The following is a 27,890-nucleotide window of genomic DNA, read 5'->3' as shown; positions in this document are numbered from 1 at the left end:
ACTCAAATTTTCCCGTTAATTCCATCCATTTTAAAAAAAATCAATTTTATTATTTTATTTGAAAATCATAAGTTTAAAGTTTTAATGCCAAACAATTACATGTATAACCATATATAATTTATAACAGGACATTGTCGCAATTTGTGCTGAATTTTTTTTCAAATTTCAATGCTTTGCTGATTTAGAACTACGAAAGGTCTTTTGTACTCTCCGATTTTATAAGCACTTTAAAATTAACATGTACATATGTACTGTATACAGGTAGCCTGATTTTACTATGCCATGCAGAACCATGATATACGATATGTTATTTAAATGTATATTCGACATAGTATATTTACTATGGCCTCCATCTACAACAAGCTAAGAAAATGAATTAAATCAGCTTACTTTAAATTGGTTTGTTTAAATTTAGTTAGTTTTATTTCAAATCAAAAGGATCACTGATATATAAATTAGATTTTATCTTATCGAGTTAGCCAAAGATCAAATATTTATTTATCAAATGGAAACTCTTACTGAAAATCTTTTTTAAAAATCTTTATACCAAAATTTATTGTTAGTCTTCAGAGAGATATGAACCAATTATTTATTTATATGACCCACATACCTATCCACCCCCCACCCCCCCCCCCCCACCACCACCACCACCACAAACAAAACGATGTAGAGGCCTTCGACGTAAAAACAAAACCAAGAGTTGTCGGCCTTTGGCCAATTGGCCGAATACAAAACGTAGTTTACAAGGTACCCCAGCCCGTTTGCATTTTCAATTGGGGAGGGGGGGCGGACCCGTGGGGATGTTTGTGCTATTTTTTAAACTAATCTAAATGATTATCTGTAATCTATCTTCTTCTCCCCCCAACTCCTGTAAGAATATATGCAGTGCTTGTATTAAATAAAAAACAGACCGAGAAAAATAACATAAGAAAACGCCATGTTTAATCCTTACAACATCATAAATATTTAAAAACATTTAAAGTCAGGTTCACTATAAATATAAACAAACTCATATTAACAAAAATGTTTTTTTTTTTTCACATCTTACAATATATTTGTTTCTCTCCTATTTTCACAACAGCTGGGATAAATAAATTTGATACAGAGTTATCGGCCATTCTGGAGACTAATTATTGCGGAATAAATCGGTATTTTTACTAAGAAAATAATATATCTGTAAAAAGGATGAACTATAAAATAAATTCTATGTTTTAAAACAAATTATCTTGTCTTTAAACAGAAACTCTGGAAATTAATTTTTAGAAATGTAGTAGTCAAAAAAGACACAGAAAAAAGGTAGAACTGACTTTGATGAATATCATTTACTTACCTCTCCTTCGATATAAGTTGATTTAGCTGCAGGACTGTAGCTGCCGGTCTGAAAAATTTCGGATGGACGACCTGGGAGCTACAGTGCCTCCCATAGGAAAAATCTGCAATTTACGGCGCACAAAAAATTGCGCTAATTGTGGACTTATTAACCTGATTTTTACTCAAATTCTGTAAAAATAATTTGTACCATTAAATTCTTCTGCCAATTTACTACTGATATCGTCACTTTACTTGCCTCAGACTTTCTCTTTAACATGATAACCGACCTCGGAAAATGAAGTATGTTAATTTACGTCGAGATCGAGAGTCGCCATTTTTAAATGTAAACAAACTTGCACCACTTTAATTTGCAGGGCTGTGATGGTGTTTAAAAGAATATAAGAGGCAAGTGAAGTGACAATATCTGTAGTAAAATGTCCGAGGAATTTTTTGGGATTAAATATTTGTACAGAATGTGATCGTAAATGAGATTAATAAGTCCACAATTAGCGCAATTTTTTGTGCGCCGTAAATTGCAGATTTTTCCTATGGGAGGCACTGTAGCTCCCAGGTCGTCCATCCGAATTTTTTCAGACCGGGAGCTACAGTCCTGCAGCTAAAGTTGATTTAGTATAAAAAACCCAATATTTGGCTCCCTGTAAAGGGAACTTCTATACATAAAAGAGTTCCTTATAAAAAGAAAAAAAAACCACTTATCTTCGATGCTTTCTTTTGCATTATTCTGATTTTTATTTACGCGAGAGACGACGAAGAGTTACTGACCATTTTGAAGATAAATAAATTAATATTTTTCATTATTTAAACCAAGGAAAACACTTAACATTTAGAATCATGAACAAGAAAGCATTTTGATCATTTTTGTAATGAAACAATTTGTCTTTCAAGAAAAATTTTCAAGAAATCATTTTAAAATAAAAACAAAAAAACAAAAAACAAAATTAAGATAAAACTACTTTGTATTGCGTTCAAGTTAAAAACTTCAATTTGATGTTGAAACTAAATAGTATCTCTATATACTATGCGGAAACTTAATAATATTTGACTCCCTGTCATGGGGAATGAAATTAATTTGGTAATGTCACTAGTAAGGCTGACTAATTTGTTTAATCCTGCCAAGTAAGGCTCATTCAAACTTTTATATTTTTTTTAATCGGTTTCAAAACATGATTTATTGATCAAAATTAATCCGACAAAATTTTGATAAATTTAAAAAATATATACACATATATAACCAAAAATATCTGGTTGATTTTCATTTTCATTCCAAAGAAGTAACAGGAGGTTATCAAAATACATGTAGCTCGTCGACCGACTCTTTGAAATCAGCAGCAGCAAAGTTACAATAATATATATATATAAATATGACCGTTAATTTATTCGATATTCGTAAATTATTTCATTAACTTTGTACTGAAAATAAACTTAAACTTAGAAATAAAATACATTATTTATAATACGTTTACTGTTTCCAGAGGCGGATCCAGCAATTTTGAAAAGGGGGGGTTCCATTTTATGAAAAACAATATGTGCAAAATTTATCATTTGTCAATAAACAATGACTTTTTGACCGTTTTCCGTCAGCGTGTGTATACAACTGTATTTAATAAACATTTATCTCATCACTATCTATTTCACATCTATTTCATCATCAGAATGCACTGCATTATTGAACGTTTTGCCGTTTTGGTTTAGGTAAGGAAGATTTGCATAATATCCAGCCTAAAGAAACCCAGCAATGAGAAAGTGTGTCTATATATATGCTTGATAGAAAAGAAACACTAAGAAACAAAAAATAACTCAGACTAATTACGACAAACTATCATAAAAATGGATATTTTGGTTAAAAAAAAATGATGTCTATGATGTTTTTAAATTCTGAACTATTTATCGATTTTGGTTTCTATCGATTGCCTTCTTAAATAAAGGTCTAAATGATAGGATATGACAAAAGAATGGGAATAATTTATCTGCTGAATAAATGGTATGTGTGTAATACAATGGTAAAAGTAATTGTCGTCCCGGAACTTGATGTGACCTCTGTTATGGGTGCGCTACATCATCTGGACTAGTACAGATGCGATCATATTTAGAAAAGTTTTAAAAAGGTGGGCATTTTCATAGTGGTTTACATATAAACCCTTTACATGGTATTTTTGTAACAGAATTTCCGATTCTTGGAAACAGAACAAAAAATGCTTTCTTTTGTGTTTCATGTGGGTATGAAGGTGTCTAGAATTCCAGAAAAATAGCATAACTCGCATAAGCGGGTCATGTAAGTTTCTTTGTATTTTTCGTATAAAAAGAAGTAAAACTCGTCTATTATTATTACTTTATTTATTTAACTAAATAATACATTAATTTGAAAGCGGCTTTTTAAAGTAAAACGAATGCGTACTTGAACGTCGTTTTACTCGATGGCTTGTCAGTTCAAAACTGTATGAACTATCATCATTCTTTTTAAAAAGAAATAGTCTAAGAGTAGAAAATACATTGTAGATGTTATTATAAATCTGTGTTTTAGCGATACAGCTTATATACTTTATTTCGATAAAAAGTCGATAGGTTTTTTTTCATATAAGAACAAAATTATGGGACGCAGTACAAAATTCTTTCAATAAGCAATTTTAAAAGCATTTATTTGAGATAATTACAGTATTTCTATTATAAAATGGAAAAATGGACATTAAAAAGGCATTAAACGTTTTCAAAAAAAATTCATATGTCCCAGAGAAAGGGGGGGTTCCGACCCCCGGAACCCCCCCCCCCCTCTGGATCCGCCAATGGTTTCTTATATTAGGGTTTTGTTGCCGATTGCGTTAACTGAAGGACATCGTGTTTTAACCCAGATATATAAAATTTGGAAAATTAGCATCTGAAAGTGTTTTATATTTTTTAACTGAATACTGAACCCACTAGCATATGGCGATATGCATGCATATATTGATATTATAATTATATCATTATAAACATGCATGTACTAAAACTATTGTAAACCCTCTCTCTCTCTCTCTAAATTGAATTGAACATATTTTATTGATTAAATCAAATAGATTAGACACAAGTTCTAACTTAGATAGTCTTCTCTTTATAATGACATTTTATAAATATTCTAGTAATAACGTTAGATATGAATACACATAAATATACATGCATAACAGTCTACTACATATATAATATCACCTCAAAAATTTAGACATTTTTGGAAAAGCGACCACTTTCAGTAAAAAAAGATTGTACCGTCTTTAAAATTTCAGTGGTTTGTGTATTTGTAAAAGGATCATCCCCTCATAACAGTAAATGTGCATCTATAATGTGTACACAACGTAATGTCAATAGCTTATTCATTAGAGAATTCCGAGTTTTATATACTTTTTACAGACAAAAAACTCTACAAGAATGAAGATTACAATGAACCACCGCTAGTTCGAAATTCAGGTGATGAGTTCAATAGTATGTACCTTATCCATAGACTAAGTATTGACATATATAGCCTTTTCCCTTTATCCTTAAAAACTGGCAATGCTGGGTACCATAGACATAGCTGCAGGCAGTATATCAATCTATGATATTATTATTAGCACTGAATATTTGTCGCGCGTGAAATCTCTCAAGACCCATGACCTGGATAGATATGCATACCTGGACGATGCACACTATATGTATACACTTTGTTTTGTTGACCAACCCCTTATAGAAATGAAATACTTAGGTCCAACCAGAGGCACACAAACTGTATGGAATATGATTTTAAAAAAAATGGTTTAAAGAATACTAAAAGTACAGCTAAAAAAAATATTGACGTTTTCCACTAAAAACAGATTTATTTCATTGCAAAGTCTTATGTTTCAATATATGTCGGATTATTACATTTCCACTCCTTCATTAAATTGGAATGTACATAACAAGAACGCAAGGAGGAGACCATAAAAATTTATATATCTAAATGGCCCGGAAGTTAAATCACCGTTTACTGACGCACCCGGACTGTCTTTAACGTTAGCGCGATCCGTGGGGTACCTGTGATGACGTCACAGGTTGGTGCGACATTATTGGGGGCATAATTCAGCCGCATTGACACGATTACTCCTTTAAATCGATTCTTCGGGGGGACATAGTGATTTACGATTTTACTCAAACCAATAAAGAATGTTTGTAAACAACTTTAGTAAATCTACCGATTTTTATACTTGCGCACGCTTTGTACAGGGTGTTCCATAGTGCAGCGTTACATTTTGTAAGCATGTATATCTTCAAAAGATGAGAAATGACCGAGTTCAAATTATGTAATTTATCAAAAAATATGTAGTTTAATTAACGCATATGCATATAAGTTTATATAGTGTACTGTACATAGAGTTCAGTTGTATACAAGTAAACAAACGTATGTACGTGCATCACTATTACGTAAGTGGGCGCTATCGCTACAGAAACGTGTTTGATAAACAGATTTCGTTTTTCTTTTTTATTTCATTTTTTAAAGCCTTAGATCAAAACAATGTGTTATTTTGTCGATAAAAACCTACATAGTTCAACTGAAGCAACGAATGCGTGAAGCTGTCCGCGATAAGCGGGGGTGGGGAAGGACTGTGAGTGACCAGTGTGTGGTTTTCCTGATTTCCTGATTTTGTCCTGGTGATATCAACGCCAGGGACAAGTAAGTGTATCAGGGACCCAAACAGTGAGAGAAAGTACACAGAACAATGCGCCAAACATTCTCGTCCCGTTCAGTAAGTGCGTTTAATGGTTCATGGTTCATCTATGCTAGTAGTATTGTTTTCGCATTGTTCAAAACATTCCAAGTTTATTTGTAAACAACTGGATATCACGAGAGAGAGAGAGAGAGAGAGAGAGAGAGAGAGAGAGAGAGAGAGAGAGAGAGAGAAATAAAGAGAAAGGAGTTATCTCTCTTTTGCTTATTTCGCCAACCATTGAAAATGCGAAATTATCTTGAAATCATTTTTATACTGAATATTTAACTTTTGATCAAAGGCAAAACTACGTCAATAAAAAATGTTACCCAAACACAATGTGCTTCGAAACACGGCATACAAAGTATATTTCATCTATAGATCCCGACTTAATGAAGATTAGAGTTGAAGTGTATTGGTTTATTTCTTAATCGGTGAAGGAGCCGCTTGATATAAAGCCGATAAAAAGAAAGAAACGAGAAAATCCGGCGATAATCGGCAAAGAGCTAAGCTTGATCACGCACGAAACACCGTGTTCTAAAGAAGCAGGGTTGTCTTCCTTTCTATGTAAACTTTCAACTTGTTCTTAATTGGTTATGAAAGAGAATTTAATTCTTTGAACTTTATTTATTGATGTGTTTAATTGCTTGAAAGTATCAGATGTACTTCAAAATATTATGTACGTATATTAAATTAAAGGTATACTTTATCTATCTGAAATGTTTTTAATTATTATTATTTAAACGGTCGGTCAACATAGAACTGTTAAGGACGCACTGTCGAATGAATTAAAATATTAATCCAAACACATTGACAGCCATTGACCTCCTTTGTAGCAAGCCGGCCGGCTTGTTTATATACAAATATCCATTGAGCAGCAGAAAAAATTTTGTCATTCATGTGGCACTCAAAACAACGTGATTGGTCGAAACCTATAGAGGGGGCGTGACCTAATATAGCTGTACAAAAGGCACATGGCAAGTACACTATACTGCTTCGATCGCGTTTGCTAAGGTTTAGAGGGAGAAGACAAACCGATGGAATTAAAGGGGAAACAATGAAAAAACAATGGCATTTAAACTTTTATTTCAAATTTATTATTTGCTATTTTTTCCAATGCTAATTTATTGCCAAAAGCAGAGTCCTAAAAGTGCTGGTTCAGGTACGTTGTCTTCACTTTCTAATTTTTAAATTGCAAATTAAAAGTTTACAATTGTTTTTGAAAAATGTTTTTAATTGCCTTTTTTCAGGTTTACGAGAAGTAGTGTACCCGGTGCGCATCGGAAGTAGAGGAAATACTCATAGCACACATTTTATATCAAAAAGAAGTACTAGATATGTGCAAAATTTTGATTCAAGTGTTCAGTATGTGCTCTCAGGGTTTGGGAGAAATTTTTCTTTGGACCTTACTTTTTCCAAGGATTTTATAGCACCGACTCTTGTTGTGCAGCATTTCTCTGGGAATAGTACTTGGAGGAATGAGAGCCATAAAAGTGTGGGACTATCTCAATGCTTCTACTCTGGACGGATTAACCAAGACTTAAATTCAAGGGGTGTATTTAGCCTGTGTGAAGGACTGGTAAGTACGATGGAATCAAACAAATTCAATTGTTTGTATAAGTAACCCGCCCCACCCACCCTAAACTGAGGGGACATCGTGGAGTTTGCACTCTTCTGGTTGGTTAGACTATACACATAGGAATTATCGTTCAAAAGCATCGCTTACTATGAAAAACACCACTGAAGTGCTAGTTTTGGCAAGATTCCTTTTTTCTTAGAGATGATCAGTGAACGAGATCATCGAGACACCGCTTTCGCAGCATCAGCATAGAGAGAGAGAGAGAGAGAGAGAGAGAGAGAGAGAGAGAGAGAGAGTTGTAGTTGTAAAGGTGTGACAAACTCGTAAAATTTTGTCGTCTGCTGTAGTACGTCTGGTAAATCTGTAAGTTGTTGTCTGCCAGTCATTTCATTACATCACGGCATCGTAACAATACACATTTCGGCGTCCCAAAGTTACTACAGCGCCCGTTATGACCTTCTACGAGAAAAGATGAGTATACTATATCCCTGTCTCGTCGTATTTCATATTATGCCGATATCTCACCTTAGCCTTAGAATAATTTAACATCCTCAAGGTTGCACAGAGGTAAAGTCGTAAAATTTGCAAGCTGTGCTGTTCTAATGTCGGTACGGAGGTCATAATAGTCGATTCGGTGTACTATTCGAATATACAGACGATTGTCATATCTGTCAGACTTCAAAGGGGTGAGATATTGGAGTGACGTTTTAAAACTTGGAATTACGGTATACGATAAACTGACAAAAATAGTGTATTTGTGACTATCACTGAAACGTGAGAGAGAGAGAGAGAGAGAGAGAGAGAGAGAGAACTACTGATTATTGACGTGCCAAAAAGTGGACCCAGATGACGTACACGTAGAAGACGATATGATATGGCAACTATTAAAGAGTTCATTGTCAGCATTTAAATATGTAGGTCCCGCCGGTGCAAAACTCTTCAGACATGAATAAAAGTTGGAACCGGGTGTCCAAATCCATTTAAAAAGAAACATGGTTGTGAAAAAGCAACCGTTAAATGACAAAGTTTACAGCGAATTACCCTCGGTGTCTGTAATCATTATGCTCCATCGGAATGCTTTTCATGCAAAATAAAAATTGACCTCTGTTTTCTCAGTGTATATTACGATAAAACACACGATTCAGTAGAACTAGGTTTATGGTGTATATTCGACAGTTGTAATATAAACAAAGATCGATTTAAGTGAATCGGAGCAAGACTTGGTGAAGAATTATACAAATGACCGCGATTGTAGGCAAACGGAAATAAATGAGATCCTATGAGTCTGGGCCGGTTTACAAACACAGATTCCAAACGTGATCGGATGCACCTGTATATTATATCAAGAAAATCTCTCTCTCTCTCTCTCTCTCTCTCTCTCTCTCTCTCTCTCTCTCTCTCTCTCTCTCTCAGTATTGTTTTATGTACATGATATACTGCATGTATATATGTAAAGTCCCAAACCACAGCTACATGTATATGTTTTTTCGTGTAAGCGGCTAAGGCCTACATTCTTGGATCGTTGTATCACAGAGAGCAGAGTCCGTGAACTTCCGTGAAGTGTTGCATCCTATCTGAGCAGTGGGTTAGCATGCATTCAACTTAAAAATTATCGTAACCACTGTAAAAATTGTTTGAACGACACAAGAGTCAAGTTTGTTTTTCGGTGACTTGAAAAGGTCCGAGACGATATTAAAGGAAAAATAAGGTCAATATTTGTCAATGAGGGCCTTGATTCATCTTCTAATCAAATGAAAATATTGAATGTGTACGGTTGTAAATTATCTTACGCAATTTAGTGCCGTCGGCCATGTAGTGTACAAACACGAGCAAATTCTTGGGAGATCAGCGGGGGTTTTATGGTTTGCAAATCACTTGTAATTAGATGTATCAATATACCTAGCGAGAACAGACACGGGAAACATGTAATTTGGTTGTCGCTTCTTTTTTCCTCGCCATGTAGAAGTTAAGCTATCATCAGCAATCAGCTATTTTGTCATCCTTTAATAGGTCTTTAATAGATATTGACGTCCCATAATCTGCTGTCGGAACATCATTGAGAAGAATTTACCCTCTAATCGTAGAAATCCTAACCACTAATGTTACATCCTTCAGTAACCAAATCATTTGCAACGTAGAGCTATCATGTGACTTTGGGATGTGTCACGTGGTAGTTAAAAAAGGAAAGAAAAAACATGGCGCCTTTCAATGAATAAGATGTCGTTTTTGGTGGTAATACATGCATGTGTCTAAACAGAAGCATGATATTTCCACAATATGTCGGGGGAGGAAGAAAAGCCATAAAAAGTATCAGAGACGACAGGCATGAAAAATGACCCAGCGGAAGCCCTAAGGGCCGCGGTGAGATTCCATGAAGGATGATCATCAACGTACAGTCCCTCAGTCGAGTATTGCAGATTTTATTTGAATATATTTAAAGAAATAAAAAGGCTGACGTAAATATAAAAATAAGTCATATATAGTTTTTTGTTAATATACCCTGGGAATTGTCGAAAGTCTTACCTAACTACCGTGACCAAACACCCACAAAATTTTTCCCAAAGGGGGGGGGGGGGGGGGTGAGAGGGACATCTTAGTTTGCCAAGGGGTCCGAGGCATTTTTGTGGGTAATTTTACTATGTTGACTTAATTTGAATTTGAATTTTCAAGGGAGGGTCCAGACCCAATGACCCCCCCCTCCAGATCTGCACATGGGTGCACATGGGGAAAGAATGAGGGCTTACAGACATACCCTATAGTATCTATGCTAACGTTAAAGATATATCTCTATCAATATGTATTGGCCTCAGTTGGCAATATTTAAGGACAATTTTATTACACATTGCCAAAAAGGACATTTTATTTGTTAACAGAAGTCTGTACTTTGAATCTTTATGAGCTTCTGCATTCTTGTACAAATAAACATGATGACCATTATTGTGATGCTCAAACCCTTAACTTATAAATGATTGAACCTGTTGTTAAATTGTACAATGTATGTGGATATGAATTAATCTTTTTCTGTCTCATTTTATTTCTTGTCAACTTTTTAGACTGGTGCCTTCCATTTTCAAGGAGAGAAGTATTTAATAGAACCAATTTCAAAGTATGAGCCATCTGCATCTGGGAGCCTGCCTCATTATATATACAAACATTCATATGTGCAAAAAAATAGAACACAGGACTCTCACTGTGGTGTTCGAGGTAGGTGTTAATTTTTCTACAGGGGGTGGCAATTTGCTTTATTACCTAATGAACAAGCATGCTTATTAAATTAGCTTTACAGATTTTCGATTGTGACGGACACTTTGCAATTGAATTATGTATAGGTTTAAAAGAGTCTGCTTTAATGAAGTTAAGGAGCTAGAATTGGCCTTTTTGGACCCTGATTTTAAGTGTGAGGAATTAATTTTAAAAGCTGGGTGGGATTTGAGGTCTTTTCAACAAATGCATTTCATGCATCAATTACATGGTATGGATGGAATGAGCACTTAGTAATAGACCATGTTTGCTTTGCTTTGTAAAATTCTTGTATGTCCAGTGGATCACTGCGGTTTGAACACTGGACCCCCTCCTCTTATGTTTACCTGAGATTTTGTTAGTTGAGAAAACACTGATGTGTTATAAACAAACGGGGGTAAAGTTCTGTTTCATTATTTAGACACAGTTTCACAATTAATCCAAAGAACTGGGTAAGGAACAGGTTGCTTGCTGTTGATCTTTACATATATAGCGTCATAATGTTTAAAGTCTTCTATCCAAGAATAGTACATGTGTGCCCATAATGTCAAATCCATACTTTGGTCAGGCCAACCCAAGCACATGTATAAGTAAATCTTTTACAGAGGTTTTAACTGGTAATTGAATTATTGTCTTGAACAATAACTTTTGCTGGACTTTCTTCTGACTACTGGAATGAATCAATGGATATGATGAAACACATAAGAGGATTAGCATTGTTGGCAGATTATAATCCAATAACTCTGATATAAAGATTAAATACTAGGCATTAGTAGTGACCAGTATGGGTGAAAAGCTATTAAGTCTCAAGGCCTTTCAACTGATGGCAATTTCTGGAATATGAACTTCAAGCACCTCGGATCAAACTGTTCAATACAATCATTCAGTCTGTTCGTAAAAGACCCTATTCATTCTACACAGGGTAAAACTAGTATTAAAACTGAATGTCAATATTCTTGAGACATGATGTCTTATTATAGAATTGGAACAAGAATTTCCTTATTTTATTAATGTGCATTATATTAACTGTTTTCCATTTCTTTGAGCATATAAATCATAAGGCACATAGACAACTTTGTCATGAATAAAATGGTCTCCTTCTTCTCTCCTTTTATTTTAAAATCATATATATATAAGAATGCCATATTATATATTCATGCAGTTGTAATAAAAGCACATATATATCTGGTAAAGTATTTAAGCAGCTAGAATATGCATTTTGCACTTAGATGTACAGAAAACACAGATTTTATAGCATTAATACCATTGAGAAATGGACACAGATTAGGGGAGACTGGGGAGGTCAGTTTAGTGCATCATTTTGTTGTGTCTGGATACGGTTGACATCTGGACAATTCGTAGGGTGACAGCAAACCTCGAACATTGTATTAAAAGCTCCAAGATTGACAGTAGAGATTGTGTTGTATTGAATGTTAAGATTTGGATTTCATTCAGAAAACGTGAGAAAGGGCCTTTCAACAATTGATAAGGGGGAAATCTTCACTTACCGGTACATATTCCTCTGAAATTATAGTAGATTTTATTTCATTTGCCATAAAAATGTTTGTATTAAATATTTTAATGTTTATAGTTAAATTTTCTTTTATTGTAAAGGTGCTTTTATCATAAAATATGTACATTTCATGTTATATGCAGCTGAAAGTATATGTAAAGGTAGTGAGGAAAAGATAGATACCTGTATACATATTGTATATTGTATCAAGGTCATTTGTAATACAAGTTTTTAAAAATAATATCAACTTGATAAGTGACCTACGTGGCTTAATACTGTAATAGACTGAATTCATTGTGGGGTTAGATTGTGAACTGTTTTTTCTTGTAATCTGCATCTGATATGAGACACTGAAAACTAAACGACTGCCGTATACTATAGATTCCTAATGAAACACGGGGTATTAATTTCTTCCTAAAATCGCGAGAAGCAACCCTTGCCGGTTTCAAAATCTTGCTTTAATTTTCCAGACAGTTTTGGACTAACAGAAATTATTACAAAAAATTTGGTGATCCCAATTTTACACAATTAATTTCCGGGATTTGATACAAAACAGTGGAATCGCGGAATTAAAGTATTTGCGTAAAATAAGGAATTTACAGTAGGCAAAATTTTTCTTTTTATTTATCACAGTTCGTGTCATAGACAATCGCATTATTCTACATATATCCATATTGACAGAGTAACCACAGGCAGTTAAGATCTTTAATAATTTTGACTTAATTAATGCTTTATGGATGAACTACTATGAAATGTGGAAGAGTTATTTACCAGTCATATTAGACAAAATTTCTTTAAGATTTTTCTCAGTCTTTAAATGTAATTTGTTTTTTAATGTTTCTTCAATGAAGTCTAATATTTATGGAGTCAGATTTTAAGGTATTATCTTAACAGTAAAATTATGGGCACCACGTTTCAATGTTTGATGGCAATTATGGCAGTTTGTGGTTTCACTATATTTCTTACATCAATGATTTGTGGATAATAAAGTGTCTGTCTTTCAAGCATCACTTGATGATCAATGGGCCATATTTGTGATCAGTCATGTTAGGTGACATTAGTTGTAACAGCAAACATCCTTCTTTATTCCAATTTTGTGAATGAAATTCCTAACCTTTATACAAACATCTCTTGAGTGGCACCTGTGTACTAGAAAAGAAAGTGTTTTACCCCAGTAATTATCAACTCTCACGTAGAGAAACGTGAAGACAACAGTGTAGGTAAAAGAGAACAGTTTCATTTGACATCATAAAAGATTTTTTTTTTGTTTCGTGGTAAAGAAAGAGTTTTTTTTATGTAAACAAATTCAGCAACTTTATGAATCATTGACCTGTGTCTGAACGGTAGCCCTGGCTACAGTTTCTCACTCTTTAAGGTTGACAGATGGCAACTGGTCTTAAAACCTACGTCTGGAGTATAATAAAATTCTTGAAGGCCCTTTTGAGCCATATCTGCCTCATTTAGTCACTTCACACCGGAGAGAAAGTGACCAGATCTCCCCGACTTTCAGGCCATTGTTAAACTTGGGGTGAATAGACTTAAGGGTAAGAGACTACGAGGACTTCTGGCCCCTAGGAGGATGGTTGAATTTTGTTTGGACTCAGCATGTGCCAAACTTGATGGCTCTTGATGCATAGAGATGATGGTAGACTGTGTATAATGACATCATTGTCCAGGCAATGATTCTGAAATCAAAGACCTCTATTAACAAACTGGACCTGTTCACAAGTAGCTGAAAATTCTTTGAATATCAAAGCCTTTTCTACCTCCAATCGTTTTCTGTAAATATCGTACAGAAGTTCTAACGGCCATTCTATCAGGCATATGAATAAAAGTGAGATTGCCTATCTCTATGCTTTGCTTAGAGAAATGGCAGTATAATCATAAAGAGCTTGTGTATATCTTATCTGAACTTTCTTTAAAGACTGTGAACAAGTTCATGATGACTTGTAGAATTTATGGACTGTGCAAAGTAGTCTTTTCATTTATCAGTAAGCTAAAAATAAAAACTTAAGAACTTCCAATGAGGCTTTTAGAAAGATAGAAATAAAAAAAAACTTAATCATTTGTGTATCTTTCTTTTATTTGTTTTGATATGAAGAATGGTATTATTTTCCACCATCTAAATTGCAACCTGTGGATTTCTGAGGGTAAACAAGAAAATTGTTAAAACCATAATTATAGATTTGTTGTAATTTGTTATGGTTATTTACTATCACATGGGGAGATGTCCCTTTCAAATGACCAGCTTCCTAAACTCTACATCATAAGCAACTTCTACTGTTCATGTAAACAAGGCTATGATTATCGGCCTTAACCTGCAGAGTTATTCCTTTCACTCGCCCACTGGGCCTGGGACTTAATTGACACCTATACCTTTGCAAAATAAAACTAACAAAAACATGGAATGTTTGATTTATGTATCAAGCAAAATGCTGAGTTAGGGTACCTACAGTTGCCTTGTAGTGAGGAATTGGAGCATCTATTGCTTATAACCATAAGTATATGGGTGTGTGGATGTTTTGGACAAGATTGGGTTTGTATGTAGTGAGTGATTCGGTTGCTGTGCTTGAGTCAGCATTGTTTGCATTACATTGTCATGGTGTAAGTGTGTCATTTCCCATCATTTGTTATGTCACTGATGCCCACAATTATGCAAGAGCTAACACACTGTGATGCAGAAAACAGCTCACTTCATTTTGTATGGAAATTAACAGACAATGTGGTTAACAAAATTCAGAGGGAAAGACACCAACAGCCTTATCTCAAGCAATTTCTCCAATGGCAGTTTTATTGTTATTTCATTGTTTTGAGCATTTGATCTTGATCCCATAGCAATAAACTGTGGTAATTACTTTGGCTTGCAATTTTATTTTTTATTGCACCACATATTTTTTTACTTTATAGTTGTTCTCTAGTTAGGGAAAGTAATGTCTTTTGTTTATAGAATCTTTTGTTAAAATGAAGGCCAGTTTTTTGCTTTATAGCAGAAGAAGAGGTTCTTTTGGTCTTGTAATGTTTCCTATTCTTTTGATGGCTTGCTTGTGGGTGTGCTTTTTTGCATGTGGTGGTTTGGATTTGTTTGACAACAATTTACCATCACAGAGTCTACATGTCAGATCTGGCAAAGATTGCATGTTGCCATTGTTTGATGTGGTGGGGGAGAACAGGGATCAAAACACACTGGGAATGACAGCTCTGGTGGTGTCTGTAGTCATACACACACTACTACAGGGCACAAGTATCAGGGAACAGATGCATCCAAAATGACTCAAACTTCTTATGATGAAGTGTATAAATAAGGGGACAGAAAGAAACCTTGAGTTGAGCTCACTGTCTGAGAATTACCTGAAACAAGTTCTTCATGAAATATTGGTCATATAGAACCATATAATTAGGTGAAGAATTCTCTGTACTTCCTGAACCAAGGGCAAGAATTTGCTACGTACTGCACAATGTACCCAAGATATTTCCCAGCTTGCATAATTTGAAAATGGTCGAGAAAATGCACTTATCACTATGAAGAAAAAGGTGATGGAATTCAGTTTCATGTCATGCCATAATAACTTTTTGAGTAATATTTAATTTATTGGCATGCAGATGGTTTCTGATGATCCCCTGCACTTGTAAGGTTTTTCAAAAGTTCATCAAATATCTTCTCTTGGTTCATTTTCTTGCATGCAAAGGGTTTTCTTATTGTTATCCTGTGAAATATGGTTTCTTTGACAGCTTGCTGCTTTGCATTGAGGGCGCTACATTACAGTTCCTCACTCAGAAAAAACCTGCACAAGCATGACTTTTTATTATCAGAAAATGGTGTCTAGCTGCACAAAAAATTAATCAGCCTCATGCTGCTAATAAAGACCAGAGTCTTTTTCAATCCTGAAGGGGTGAATCAAGTGTGAAGAAATTCTTGCAGACTAGCATGCGGATCATCCTTTTGTCTTATCTCTATATTGTCTGAAAGCTTTTTGTCTCTTGTATAAGGGCCAAAACAAATATCCATGGGAACACTATGAATGCTTCAGGTGTAAATTGTGTAGTGAATGGTGAAGGGCAACATAAAAAATGAGAAGAAATGCAATTGGGGTACTTGGAACTGTTCTATTTTTGTTGCCCAGTGAGTGACAGAAGTCCAACGTTGGCTATTTTCCTGTGTTTATAGAGATGTTTATGTAAATCAAGTATTGGCCTACAGCCCATGGCCACTTTATGAAATTCAGTGTAAAATTGCATGAACATTATGACCAAATTATCAGCTCAGGTGAAAGCACTTCTTCTTTGGTATGGGTCATGCCTTGATCCAGCCAATACTGGTGTGGACTACAGCCAAGTTTGTAACATGGTTGCTCATCAGTAAAGGTATCTGAGGAATCATTCCTTGGAGTTTTCTCCAGTTCTGGAACAAGAGAAATGCAAAAAGGAATGAAATTGAAATGTCTGGTTATTCAGGTGTGCAATAAAGTTGATGTCTGAAATAATTCTTATTTGGAGACAAAGTAGATTTTACTATCAAAGGTTTAGTCCATAAATAGATTTCTGAAAACATTTTGAAAAAGAGCATTAGCCCTACGTGATTATTTTGTCGTAAGGATCCTGATAGTGCATCTAATTGCAGACAAATTGCATTATTTTGGGATTGAACTGATGTAAGCAAAAATGTTCTGTGTCGGACTTCAGACAAAAAAAGAATGCACATTGTTGCCAATGTAATCACACACATAAGAGGGTCACCTATTGCCTCAGAAAAAAAAATGGTGTAAATCTTTACAACAGTGAAAGCAAAATCTGAACAAATCTTGCCACTCTTCATGCCTTTGGCACAGGTATTGTATACAGAACCTACATCAGACATAATAGCACTTAAAGACTCTCAGACGTCTCAAGAATTTGAAAGGGGTTTCAAAGGGGGAGGGGGTGGAGGATGGAAGGGGAGTGTGACAAAGGATGGTAGGACCATCTGGAAATACCCCTTCCTGAAGACGAAAGGGGTTGAAATAACAAATGCTAGGGCCTTTGGAAAAAATAACCACCATCTGACTAAGTCCTCTGAATGTTTATAATTTCTAATTCACATGGTTTAAGGTGAAGGAGAAAACTGATTTGTCGATAGCCTCTCTGAAACCACCTCTTCTGTAAATTTCAGAATTTACCGTGACATTTTAAAGGCACATTTTTTCAAATATTATTGTCAGTTTGAAAGTGTGTTATTTGATTTGATTTCAACTATTTAATAAATCTGTTGGTAAAGAGAGAGGAAGAGCAGGAGCCTATGAACTAAAGGCTCATTGCTGTGTGAATTCTGCAAAAGAGTGATAATTAAAGTAGTGGTTGTTTAGACAAATTCATCTCAGCATCTTGCATCATAGGCTAGATGTATAATGCATTTTGCAGACAGAAAGATGAAAGAGAACCAAGATTTTCAGGTTCATGGAAGAGATCAGAGCTTATAAGAGACGGGAGAACCCAATTTGTTTTCTTCCAACTCACCATTTAATGTTCAATAAAGTCTGTTGCAGTCACTCAGACTTAGAGGTGATTGGGGTTTTTTGCATGCCTGTGTGTTTGTGTTTATTATGTAAGCTTAGGATTAACTCCAGCAGTATTAGGCTTGTACTTTTGCTGAAGTGCCTGTCAAGTTTATGTAACTTCTTATACCAAAGATACACTTTATTTGAAATCAGATATTGACATAATTGTTTGTCTTTGGGACATGTATTTTGGTGGATGTCTTTGCACAAATGAAACTTTAGAACTTAATTCCCAAGTTTGTTGCAGCTTATGTTGCAAAATTTTCTCCACCCATGTATTTACAAACTTGAAACCTTAATTTTAGGGATATGTTGAGCTAGACACTCAATATTTCTGAAGCAAACATTTTCCAGATATTTTCTTTTTTCTAACACAACACTTTAGGCAAAAGATACTTTTATAAATCATCAGCTTTGAAAGGAATAGTTATCACTGATACAAACTTCATGTAAATAAGAAAGGCTCTTATAGAATTAAATTTTTCCTGACTGCTAACTTTTTTTTGGATAACAACTGTTACACAGAGAATTGCTAAATCTTTGCCTTCTTAGCAGAAATCAATTGAATAAATATATAGTTAACATTGGGATATGCACTGAAGTTGAAGAGTAATTCAAGATTATTGCGTTTCGCCTACTTCTCCAGATCTCAACATCCTATGGATTATTAAGAGTTAAATGTTAAGCTTAAATAAAGAAACTCTATTTGAATTTCTGTAAAAAATAACAGGAGATATATTTGTATTCACTGGACTTATAACAGAGTTTATCAGTTTTCATCTATCATGAATTTGTAACATTTTCCAGAAATCTTCACAGTATTACTGCTTGAATGTAGGTTAGAGATTTATCTTGCATAGAGGAAAATGTGGTGTGAGAATTTTAAATGCTGAGCCAAAGAATTTTTGTTTTCTGAAAATTTATCAAATTGCGACCAATGTAGACTTAAATATTTTCAAAATTGAGATTTATACATCTATATTGTACCAATATGGCCGAAATTTACAAATAGCATCATCATAGAGGTTTAGCAGATGGGAAAAAACTAGGTGAAGAGATTAATATACAGATACATGTAGATACAATGTATATGTAAGCTAGCTGATGCCTTAAAGAGTGAGTCAGAAGTTGCATTAAAATTTTTGACATAACCATTACAAATTGTATCACTTTAACATGAAGTCATTATATGTCATTTGTTAAATTTCTAGATTGATGACAGTCTGGTCATGAGGTATTTCGTCTAAGTATAGCATAACTGGAAATGGGATGCTTTAAAAGCTATTATAAACTAGGGTTACCATTAAATATTGATGCTGTTTGTGTTATATGCAGTAATGATATTTAAAAAATTTTGATCTGTGCAAATGCCTGTGTGGTGTTTTTAAAAAAAGTTAAATACCAACAAAGTAAAATATAAATCATCTGAAGTGCTTGGCATGTCAGGGTTAATGAGTAAATGTCAAGGTCAATTGATCATTATTTGTCAAGGTCAAATAATTTCTCCACTGCTACTGTGTCATTCCTTACCAGGTCTCAGCCAAAATATATATATATTTGCATTCAGAGTCAATTTTACTATAATTTATTCATCAATAATTAAATGCAAATTAAGGGGATTATAGGAAGAGTTGCCGTTCTCTTTGATGGTGGGTAAAGAATTCTCCAAAAGTGCAGTGTAATTTGAAGTTTAGCCTTACTAGAAATATTTGGAATTGTTAACAAATTTTTTATTGCAGTTAACAGCAATCTTCTAAATGTGTTTTGATTAGAAATACCTCAAAGCTTTAATTAAATGAGACATGGTAGTATCATTTTAATATTTCCATTCATAAAGACACTTAGGAAACCCAGGTCATTCAGTGCGGAAAAGTTGTGAATGAGAGCCGTTAAAAAAAAGTTCACCTGTCATAGTGCACGACAACGACGATCGGGAAAGAATTGTCCCTCGCACATATTTTTGTTTATGTTGACAAGAGATAGATTTAGGCAGTGGTCATAGACATAATCTAATTTATCATTTTGTAAAGGTAAAATCTTGAGCGGTGAATCAGTCTCTTTATTGAATTGCAATAGATCTGGGCAGAACGTTTTATGCAAACCATTCATTCAGACTTTAAAAATCCTATAAAAGGTAACTTTCTTATTATTTTCAATGGGGTATTAACCTGAAAAAGCTCATTCTAAAAGCCATTCATAATGTCAGAAAATAATATTTACATCTGGCATATTAGGGATATAAAGAGGTCAAACTTTAATTGAAGAAAAACAGTCAACCATTCAAGTATAATTGAAAAGAAAATCGGAGAAAATGGTTCATGTTTTTTTGCCCATGTCTCCAATGGTACAAAGAAGCTTGATCAGATAATATAAAATCCCTGCACTTCAAACACTTTCATAACCTTGATTAGCCAACACGTAAAGCTAAAGTGACGAGAATATTCGCACTAATTTCTTCTCATGTTGGTTTTTTCTTTCCAGACAAAACATAGAGATGATTTTGTTTGCTTGCATTTTTTCCCTAACAATTAGGTGAACTTGCTTATTTTGGTTGACAATATAAAACCACCTACCAACAGCAAACATTTTTAATTAAAAGTAGACTGAGGATTTAATGGAATGTGTTGAAGAATTATAAAGATCATTGGATTGAAAGGATTTTTTTCCATACCAAAAGACAGATTAGGAATTAGTTGTTAAAATATTGCAATCACAAAATAGAATTTTACTGGATTATAGTGCAGTGCAAAATTCCAAATTGAATTTCTGTGCACATCAAATTCATGCTTATAAATTTGATTAAAGGTATTCAAAAATCTCTAAAGGATTGTAATTGCTGTAGACTTTCGGCAGCTTGTGTACTCCACATAAATTGTGAAAGATTATATTTGGATTAGCAAGTTAACCAAAAAATCCTTTACAAATAATTTCCTACAACAAATATTGATAAATAGATACAGTTTAAATGCCATTAGTTCGATAGAGGTTCGTAGAGATTGTATTCCAAGAGCGCCCCTGTGGACAGAACCATGCACCACCTAACAAAAACTATGTCGCTAAGTACTAGTCTAGTTATTTGTTTAATACATCTTGGTGAATTAACTTATGGCGAACTCAACCAGAAGGCGTACCCCTCGGTCTTAAGCAGCCAGATATCATTGGGACGGAGGGGTACTCCTGAATTATGTGGTACTAATATGGCGACTTATCAGCTTATATTTATCACTGTTCTTTCCCTCTAATCTGTCAATTTTGGTGTATTACAAGGGATGGCATAATGCGGAATTCCTTTCTCCACTAGTGTGACCATTCTCAGGGTATTATGGTATATTATATGATAAGACGTGTAAACAGGTGAACTGTCACTTTAGTGAAATGTGTATTGCTTCTTATGACCTGTTCAGAATTATCTCAGTGCATTCAATGAATGTGATCCGATATTAAAAATGAAATTATTGACAGTAAAAATTTTTCTACCAGATTTTTTAAAGTAACATTTTAAGGCGGAAAGGATTTTTTACCTCTTATTTTGTCCAAAGTAGTGACAGAGATGTTAGTTTACTGAGAAAAAAAAATTGAAAAATCTTAAATAGTGTACAATCCTCCATTCCCAAATATGATATTTAGACCCCAGGCAATTTTTTAGCCCTTGTCTGTTAGTAACACTAGGTCATCCTAAACTGAGATACAGGAACAGAGATTTTGGCCTGGTGCGAGTAGCAGCCATAATTGGAAGTTGACTAAATGACACCTTGTCAGTCATACACCTGTTAATGTTCTTCTACTTAGGACACTGCCGCTTAACCACAGGGTTTGATTTATTGGACCGGCGGTAAATGGTCCCGTTGTTGGTGGTTGGGTGGTGATGGGCTTTGGCATAGCTAGATCCCAACTGTTTTCCATCTATTATCACATTGGCTCTAATAGTGTATAACATGGACAGATAAAGAGTTTTCTCTCACCTGGAGTTGAGGGTCCCTTGAGTCCTCTTACTTTACCTGGATCCTTTGGTCAATAAAACCAGCAATCACTGGGAGAAATTAAACAAGGAATCAAAGTGTAAAAATGTAATCAAGTTCTATTTGTTACCAACTGATTTACCTTACAGAAATACAGATTTTAGGGATTTTCTTTTTATTATAGTAAATGTCCCTTTCCTAATTGTCTATTTCCTAAATCTCCCTCTTAGGAAGGTCACATTAAAACTATATGACCATCACAGTATAAGTGCAGCATGCACCATGTACCTGTGGCTATAGTGATTGCAGTGGACACAGGTAGTACAATCCTCGATCAGTTGTCACCTGTCATCTGACAAGGTGCCTACTCAACATCCAGTTTCACAAATATTTTGAAATTTATGGAGTTCTGACTTGAAGGGAATGATTGTCTTAGGTAGGATGACACTAATTTAATGTACCCATACAGATGGGGGCCCTCATTTTCATAATGCTGAATGATTCAGAGGCCAAAACTCTCCATTCTTGATTCCCTCCTTTTGACAAGGGTGATTTGTACTGGGCTTCTGTTTACAAATTGGCAAGAATTAATTTGATTACATGCTTCCTAATTCCTGGTGACAAGGGTGATTTGTAAAAGTTCCATAACCTCGTGGACTTGGCAGATATTAATATGGATTATGATATAAGGCAGCTACCAGCTACAGTAATGGATTGTTTCACAGGTGTGCTGATGTCTTTGACTGGCTGATGGGGTGTTGGATCACGTCAATAGTCAGGTGCTTTCAGGCTTCATTGTGTTATTAATGCAACAGACATCTACTAGATCTCCCACAGATTTTTAATTTAGTTTTAGAAAAAGAACAGATTCTCCAGTAATGAGAGTCAGTTCTACAAAACTTTCATTCTGCTTTGGTACATTTTTTTCCCTCTCAATTAGCATGGGAAATTCACATGCTTCCAAATTGTACAGCAGCATGACATCAAATGTTTACAAGTATGTCTGTTTCATAGATTTTTAAATGTGATTTTCCCTGAAGTTCTAATTGTTACGTCTAAAGAGGTGTTAGTTTAATAATATTCAGGTGAGCCTTAAGGGTCTTTCTTATCTGTCTTACAAATCTGTATCTCACTTTATTTGTTTTCTTCTAAATATTCATAGACTTGCGGTTAATACTTCAAACTTTTTTTCATGCTCATCACATGAGTCACCAGTTGACAAAAAGGTCCTACCAAACATTCCTCGTTATAATTGGCCGTTGGCCTCAAGCTCGTAAATGAGGGTACCAGTCCACATTGTTGAAAGTATGGGGACATTGACCAAAATACAGGATTGGGTACCAGCAAACAACTGGCTTGTTTTTTTTTTTTTTGACAGCTCAGAGTAATGTCTGTTTTTTGGTCATTTTATGTTTGGTAGGTTAATTAATGCATTATATTATTCTTTTATATTTTTACTGAAAACAGTAATATATTTTTCTCAGTTATGTTTTAGGTGCATATACATTCTTGAAGAATGAAATCTGGTTGTTGCTGATTAAAACAGGTTGTTAAACCACGGAAAAAAATATTTTGGTGGTTAAAAAAAGGAATGGTATTTAAACCACCTGGTACAACCATTAGATAAAGATGGAAGGTCCAGCGAGAAAGAAATCGTTTAGCAGGAAATCAACTTTTTTGCATGCAAAAAAATTGAAGAAATGCGGAAGCCATGTCACTGACACAGTTGCCCTATCATCTACAAGTTTTAATTGTCATTTAAGCTTACAATCAGGTGATAAGATACCCAGAGTGTGGGCAATCCAGCACGTATGCTTCTACCACCCACTGAATGCTTAATCCCCCTCGTGTCATGTATTTATCATTGGCTATCTGTCTTGGAGTGCAGAACATTTAAAAAGTAGAAATCTCACAGCCCAATGCCACATTCATCATGTTATAATTGAATATCCTGAAAGAAGCATGCACCATAGCAAGAGCCAGTGGCTGTGTTAATTTCCTATTTACCATACTTTATTCTCTTAATTGAGGTATAGCTTAGGATAATCTGTATCTAATTAGATTAAGGTAGGTGCATTACTTGTGTGTGCAGACACTGTGATGGAGGGATCACTGGAAGCAATTTTGTTTTGCCCCTGTCTGGTTAATCAAGTCCTGCATGTGATGAAACATTGGTATCTGTTCATCAGACAGCAAGACAGAAAAAAAACCCCGATGACCTTGACCTCTACATTATGTATGTAGAAAGATGTGGCAATGTGGTTACACCGATCTTTTGGAACTTCCTGTGTGATCTAGCAGATGCTGGAAGCTTCATGGTTTCATTATCATCAGTACATATGTTTGATTCAAGTTGTTCAAGGCTCTGCTCAAAAATGACACTGATCAAACAAGTTTTCAAATCTCGGTCACCTGAATTCTTGCTCCAAATACTCACTGACCTGCGACAACATTTGTTTGAAAAGGAATTCTTGAAATTGTTAGTGTTTTCTCCTAAATGCTCTGCTCCATTGATACATTCTGTGCAGCAAAGATGGTTTCGAACTGCAATGTTATATCTAATATGATGTAGATAAACTTTAAAAATAAAGATATTCTTGAAGGGGGAAAGGGTACAAGACCAAAAAAAGGTATGACACTTTTGAACTTTATACATGGAGAGCATGACAAGTAGATAAAAAGGCAATAAAAATGAAAGATAAGTGGGGTGGGTTGTAATTTTTGCAGGTAATTGTTTTGTGTAGATAATTTTCCCCATATTCTAATGAAGCACTTTAGTTTTATGTTTCAGGGATGTCTGTAGCTTCTTGAACCTCTTGACTCAGACAGGAGAAACCTGTACCAGCAAATTGTTGTCTCTGCTGGCTCAGTGTTAAATATCACATAATTTTTGACAATGCAGGGTGTGGAACTACCCAGCGATGAATCAAATAATTTGGTATCGTGGAAGGGTTTAGGGCCTGGGGTTAGCCAGGAGGTCTAATGGAATTGTCTAATGCCAACAGGTGTCATGACTTGGCTCATTGTTTTAGAGTAATCTGATTGGAAGAGGTTAGGACGGATCTGGCAGGGGTGGTGACCCAGTTCTATATAAGTGGCATTTGCATGAGAATGTCATAACATCAACCTGCAATGGTATTCAAGAGAGCATGCCCTTTGTAAGCTTCTGCTCATCCATGATTATAAATAAGCTTGAAATGTCTGAAGAAGGTTACACTGAGTAGAGGAAGTATAGTACTGTAGGTATGTCTTTTGGTTGATTTGTGTCGTGACGTTTTCAGTCGGGTGCCGTTGATAAGATCTTGATTTCTGTGTGTCCTGACAACCTAGCAGTGAAGTCCCCGCTCAGCCATTAATTGATAGAGAGCTCTTGGTATCTGTCATAATGATGATAATCTTAATCTCAAATGTTGTCACAAACCGTTTCAATGAGCAGGCTATAATCTCACATGATGTCATGATTTTATACAGGTCCTGGGTTTGTTGGTATGCTTTCTGCATGTGGTCCTCAATTATCAAATGCTTCCATCTAAGTGCAGTTAGTTCATGCCTGATTACTTTTTGAGGCGTTACCTAATTGTCTTTTTCCTCTTCGTAATGAATTAATTTCAAATTTTGATTTAACAAAAGGGGGTTCAAAATGCATTCTACGATGTATATGTATTTTGATTCGGTTTAAAATGTTTTTATTTGTGGCTTTGCCTGGAGTACTAGCAGTGTTACCATTTACACTATTAACAAAATGAATTTATTAATTAGCAAGGATGAACCAATATTTAAACATTAATCAAATTTGTTTGAGGATGAGGAAGTAGTGATGGCGAGGTCTTTTTGCTGATCAAGGATTTCCTCCGATTTGTTTGTGTTGAATAAGCAAACCTGAGAAATAGTAGAATATTGTAAAGGTTTATCGGTTTGCGGTTTGGCTAGTGGCCAGAAAGCATGCTAACAGCTGATTGTAGCCAGTTGGAGCCTTTAAATTTCTCCCAATAGAGAGGATCCTTTAATAACAAGAGCTAACCAAGAAAATTTATCTTGGTGCATTGGAATTGGTGAGAAGTGGTGTTATTAATTGAATATATTACTTGCAATTTAAGGAGAGTCTGGCCTGCTTATATAAAGCTCTCTACTATACTTATATTGTGCAAACCAAGAAATAAATGATAAGATGTAAGAATAACTTTTAGTGCAACACACTTGTTACTTATGTCAATATATGGTTACTTGGTCAACCTTTCTATCATTCAGTAAGGTAAATCAGGAATTTAGAGGGTGAGAAAAATCTGTCCATTTATTTGCACGAGAATGAATTGGTTTTATATGGATTTTGACATTATCAGTTACAAGAATCTGTGGGACCTGTCCACCCTTAGGAATGGGGAGCTTAAGTCCCTCAATGGACTGACCAGTGTACAATGGTAACCTGAGACAGGTGGATTCAAGGTCAGCAGGTATCCAACAGTATGGTCAGGTGTGTTTAAGCCAGTCAGGCAGCCAGGGGCCTGTGACAAATTGCAGTCGATGTCCAATGACATTTTCAGTATTGTTCTGTTGTTTCTATGACATGGAGTCGGAATGAATGAGGGTTCAAATGTTACATGTTTTACACGTTTTAATTCACTTTGAATGAATATTAATGCTTAAAAATTCTTAAGGAGGAAGAAATACAGCACATGCCCTCAAAGAATATTGTCACTTATCACACTGATTGTCACTCATTCATAACCCTGTTCTCATTGTAACAATGGAGAACGCCATGAGAAAATACTTGACAATTCACGCATACACATTATCTCAGTTATAATTTATATATTATCTGCATTAATATCATAGCGCAAATACAGTGTTATCAAAAACTTGAGTTATATTATCATCCAAATTAAATCAATGTTATGAAATTGATTGCCTGATAAAAACTTTTTCTTCCATGTTTGTTGATATGAGGAGAGAGCATATATACAATTAGAAGCCGTAACTACTCCAGACTGAATCAGACTTTAATAGGCTGGCTTATCACTGCCCTAGACACTAAACCGTTATCTCCACAATCTGCCGTAATTGACCCTTAGAAACCTTTCAGATAAAACATAAAACAATTGCATCCCCTTTATCAACCCTCAATTGACACTACAACAGAATTGGAAGGTATAAAACTAAGATCAAAAGATTTGATTGCAAGACATACATAGGGTCTGCAGGGCGTGCTACCGTTTCTTGTGCAGACCAATTTGAATGGTGCTCACATGCATTGCTGTACTTTTGGAAGTTTTGCTGATTCTGGAGAACCAACCCCCAAAAAATGGTGCCTGGGGATGCCAAGAAAGCCAAGCTATTGAAGTGGCTTATGAACTGAGATCTGGAGCTTTTAACTGCTTCATTTGAAGAGATTGAATTGTCGAATGCCAAGAAATTTAGAAATCAGTTAAATTGAAGGAGAAGAGGGCATTAAGGGTATTATGCAGTATTTTGGTTGCTTCATATGAGTTTGTCAACTTGCCTTTCTATTTGTAAAGAAAATTTGATGCATAAAATTCTTTTATTTTTTGGGGAAAAAGAAAAAATGAACTTGTAAACAATATAGATGACAGTACAAGAATTTTATAATGTCAAAGATAGGCAATTTGACTTTGCAGATGCTTCTGTAAAAATTATGATTAGGCATCATTTCTTAGACTATTGTGTCTTTTATTATAATCATTCAGCAGTTTGATAAACACAATTGTAATTGGTTGCCGTTTTCAATCTCGATCTTAAAAGCTATCCTTCTGTACATCTTCCAACCCAATTAAGTTTTAATGCATCAAGTTGTTAAAATCACGGGGAAACAATAACAAATCAAAAGCAGACAAAACTTTGACAGGGGAACCACATTCCTCAGATAAAACTAAGATAGGGAGGTGCTAAATTGCTTGTAAGCTCAAATGAGTCTACACCAATAAAATATGAAGAAAAATTGGGCATGGGGGCGCAGGTTTTGAAAAAAACATTTATTCATATTTTTCTTGTTTGGACATTTAGAAGACCGTCCATATTCTTGTGTTGCTTTTG

The 27,890-nt window shown here is 34.9% G+C and overlaps 1 protein-coding gene across 4 annotated transcripts in view; it reads left to right on the top strand.

Moving 5' to 3' along the window:
• The first annotated feature begins 6,928 nt into the window (after positions 1-6,928).
• LOC128157864 (A disintegrin and metalloproteinase with thrombospondin motifs 9-like) overlaps positions 6,929-27,890 on the top strand; it is a 77,829-nt gene continuing 56,867 nt past the window's right edge. For 2 of the 4 annotated variants that reach the window (XR_008239870.1, XM_052820521.1), the window contains exons 1-3: positions 6,929-7,182; positions 7,271-7,599; positions 10,653-10,803. Coding sequence is in view for 3 of the 4 variants with exons in the window: in XM_052820521.1 (XP_052676481.1) it covers positions 7,089-7,182; positions 7,271-7,599; positions 10,653-10,803 (574 nt within the window). In the remaining variant the exon portion in view is untranslated. Of the gene's footprint in view, positions 7,183-7,270; positions 7,600-9,073; positions 9,961-10,652; positions 10,804-27,890 lie in introns of those variants that run through there. The other 2 variants (XM_052820519.1, XM_052820520.1) reach the window with 2 other exon arrangements.

This window comes from Crassostrea angulata, chromosome 8 (genome assembly GCF_025612915.1).
Source record: "Crassostrea angulata isolate pt1a10 chromosome 8, ASM2561291v2, whole genome shotgun sequence".
Classification (NCBI taxonomy): domain Eukaryota; kingdom Metazoa; phylum Mollusca; class Bivalvia; order Ostreida; family Ostreidae; genus Magallana; species Magallana angulata.
The sequence above is the reverse complement of the archived record's forward strand: the minus strand, read 5'-3'. Positions and strand labels throughout refer to the sequence as shown.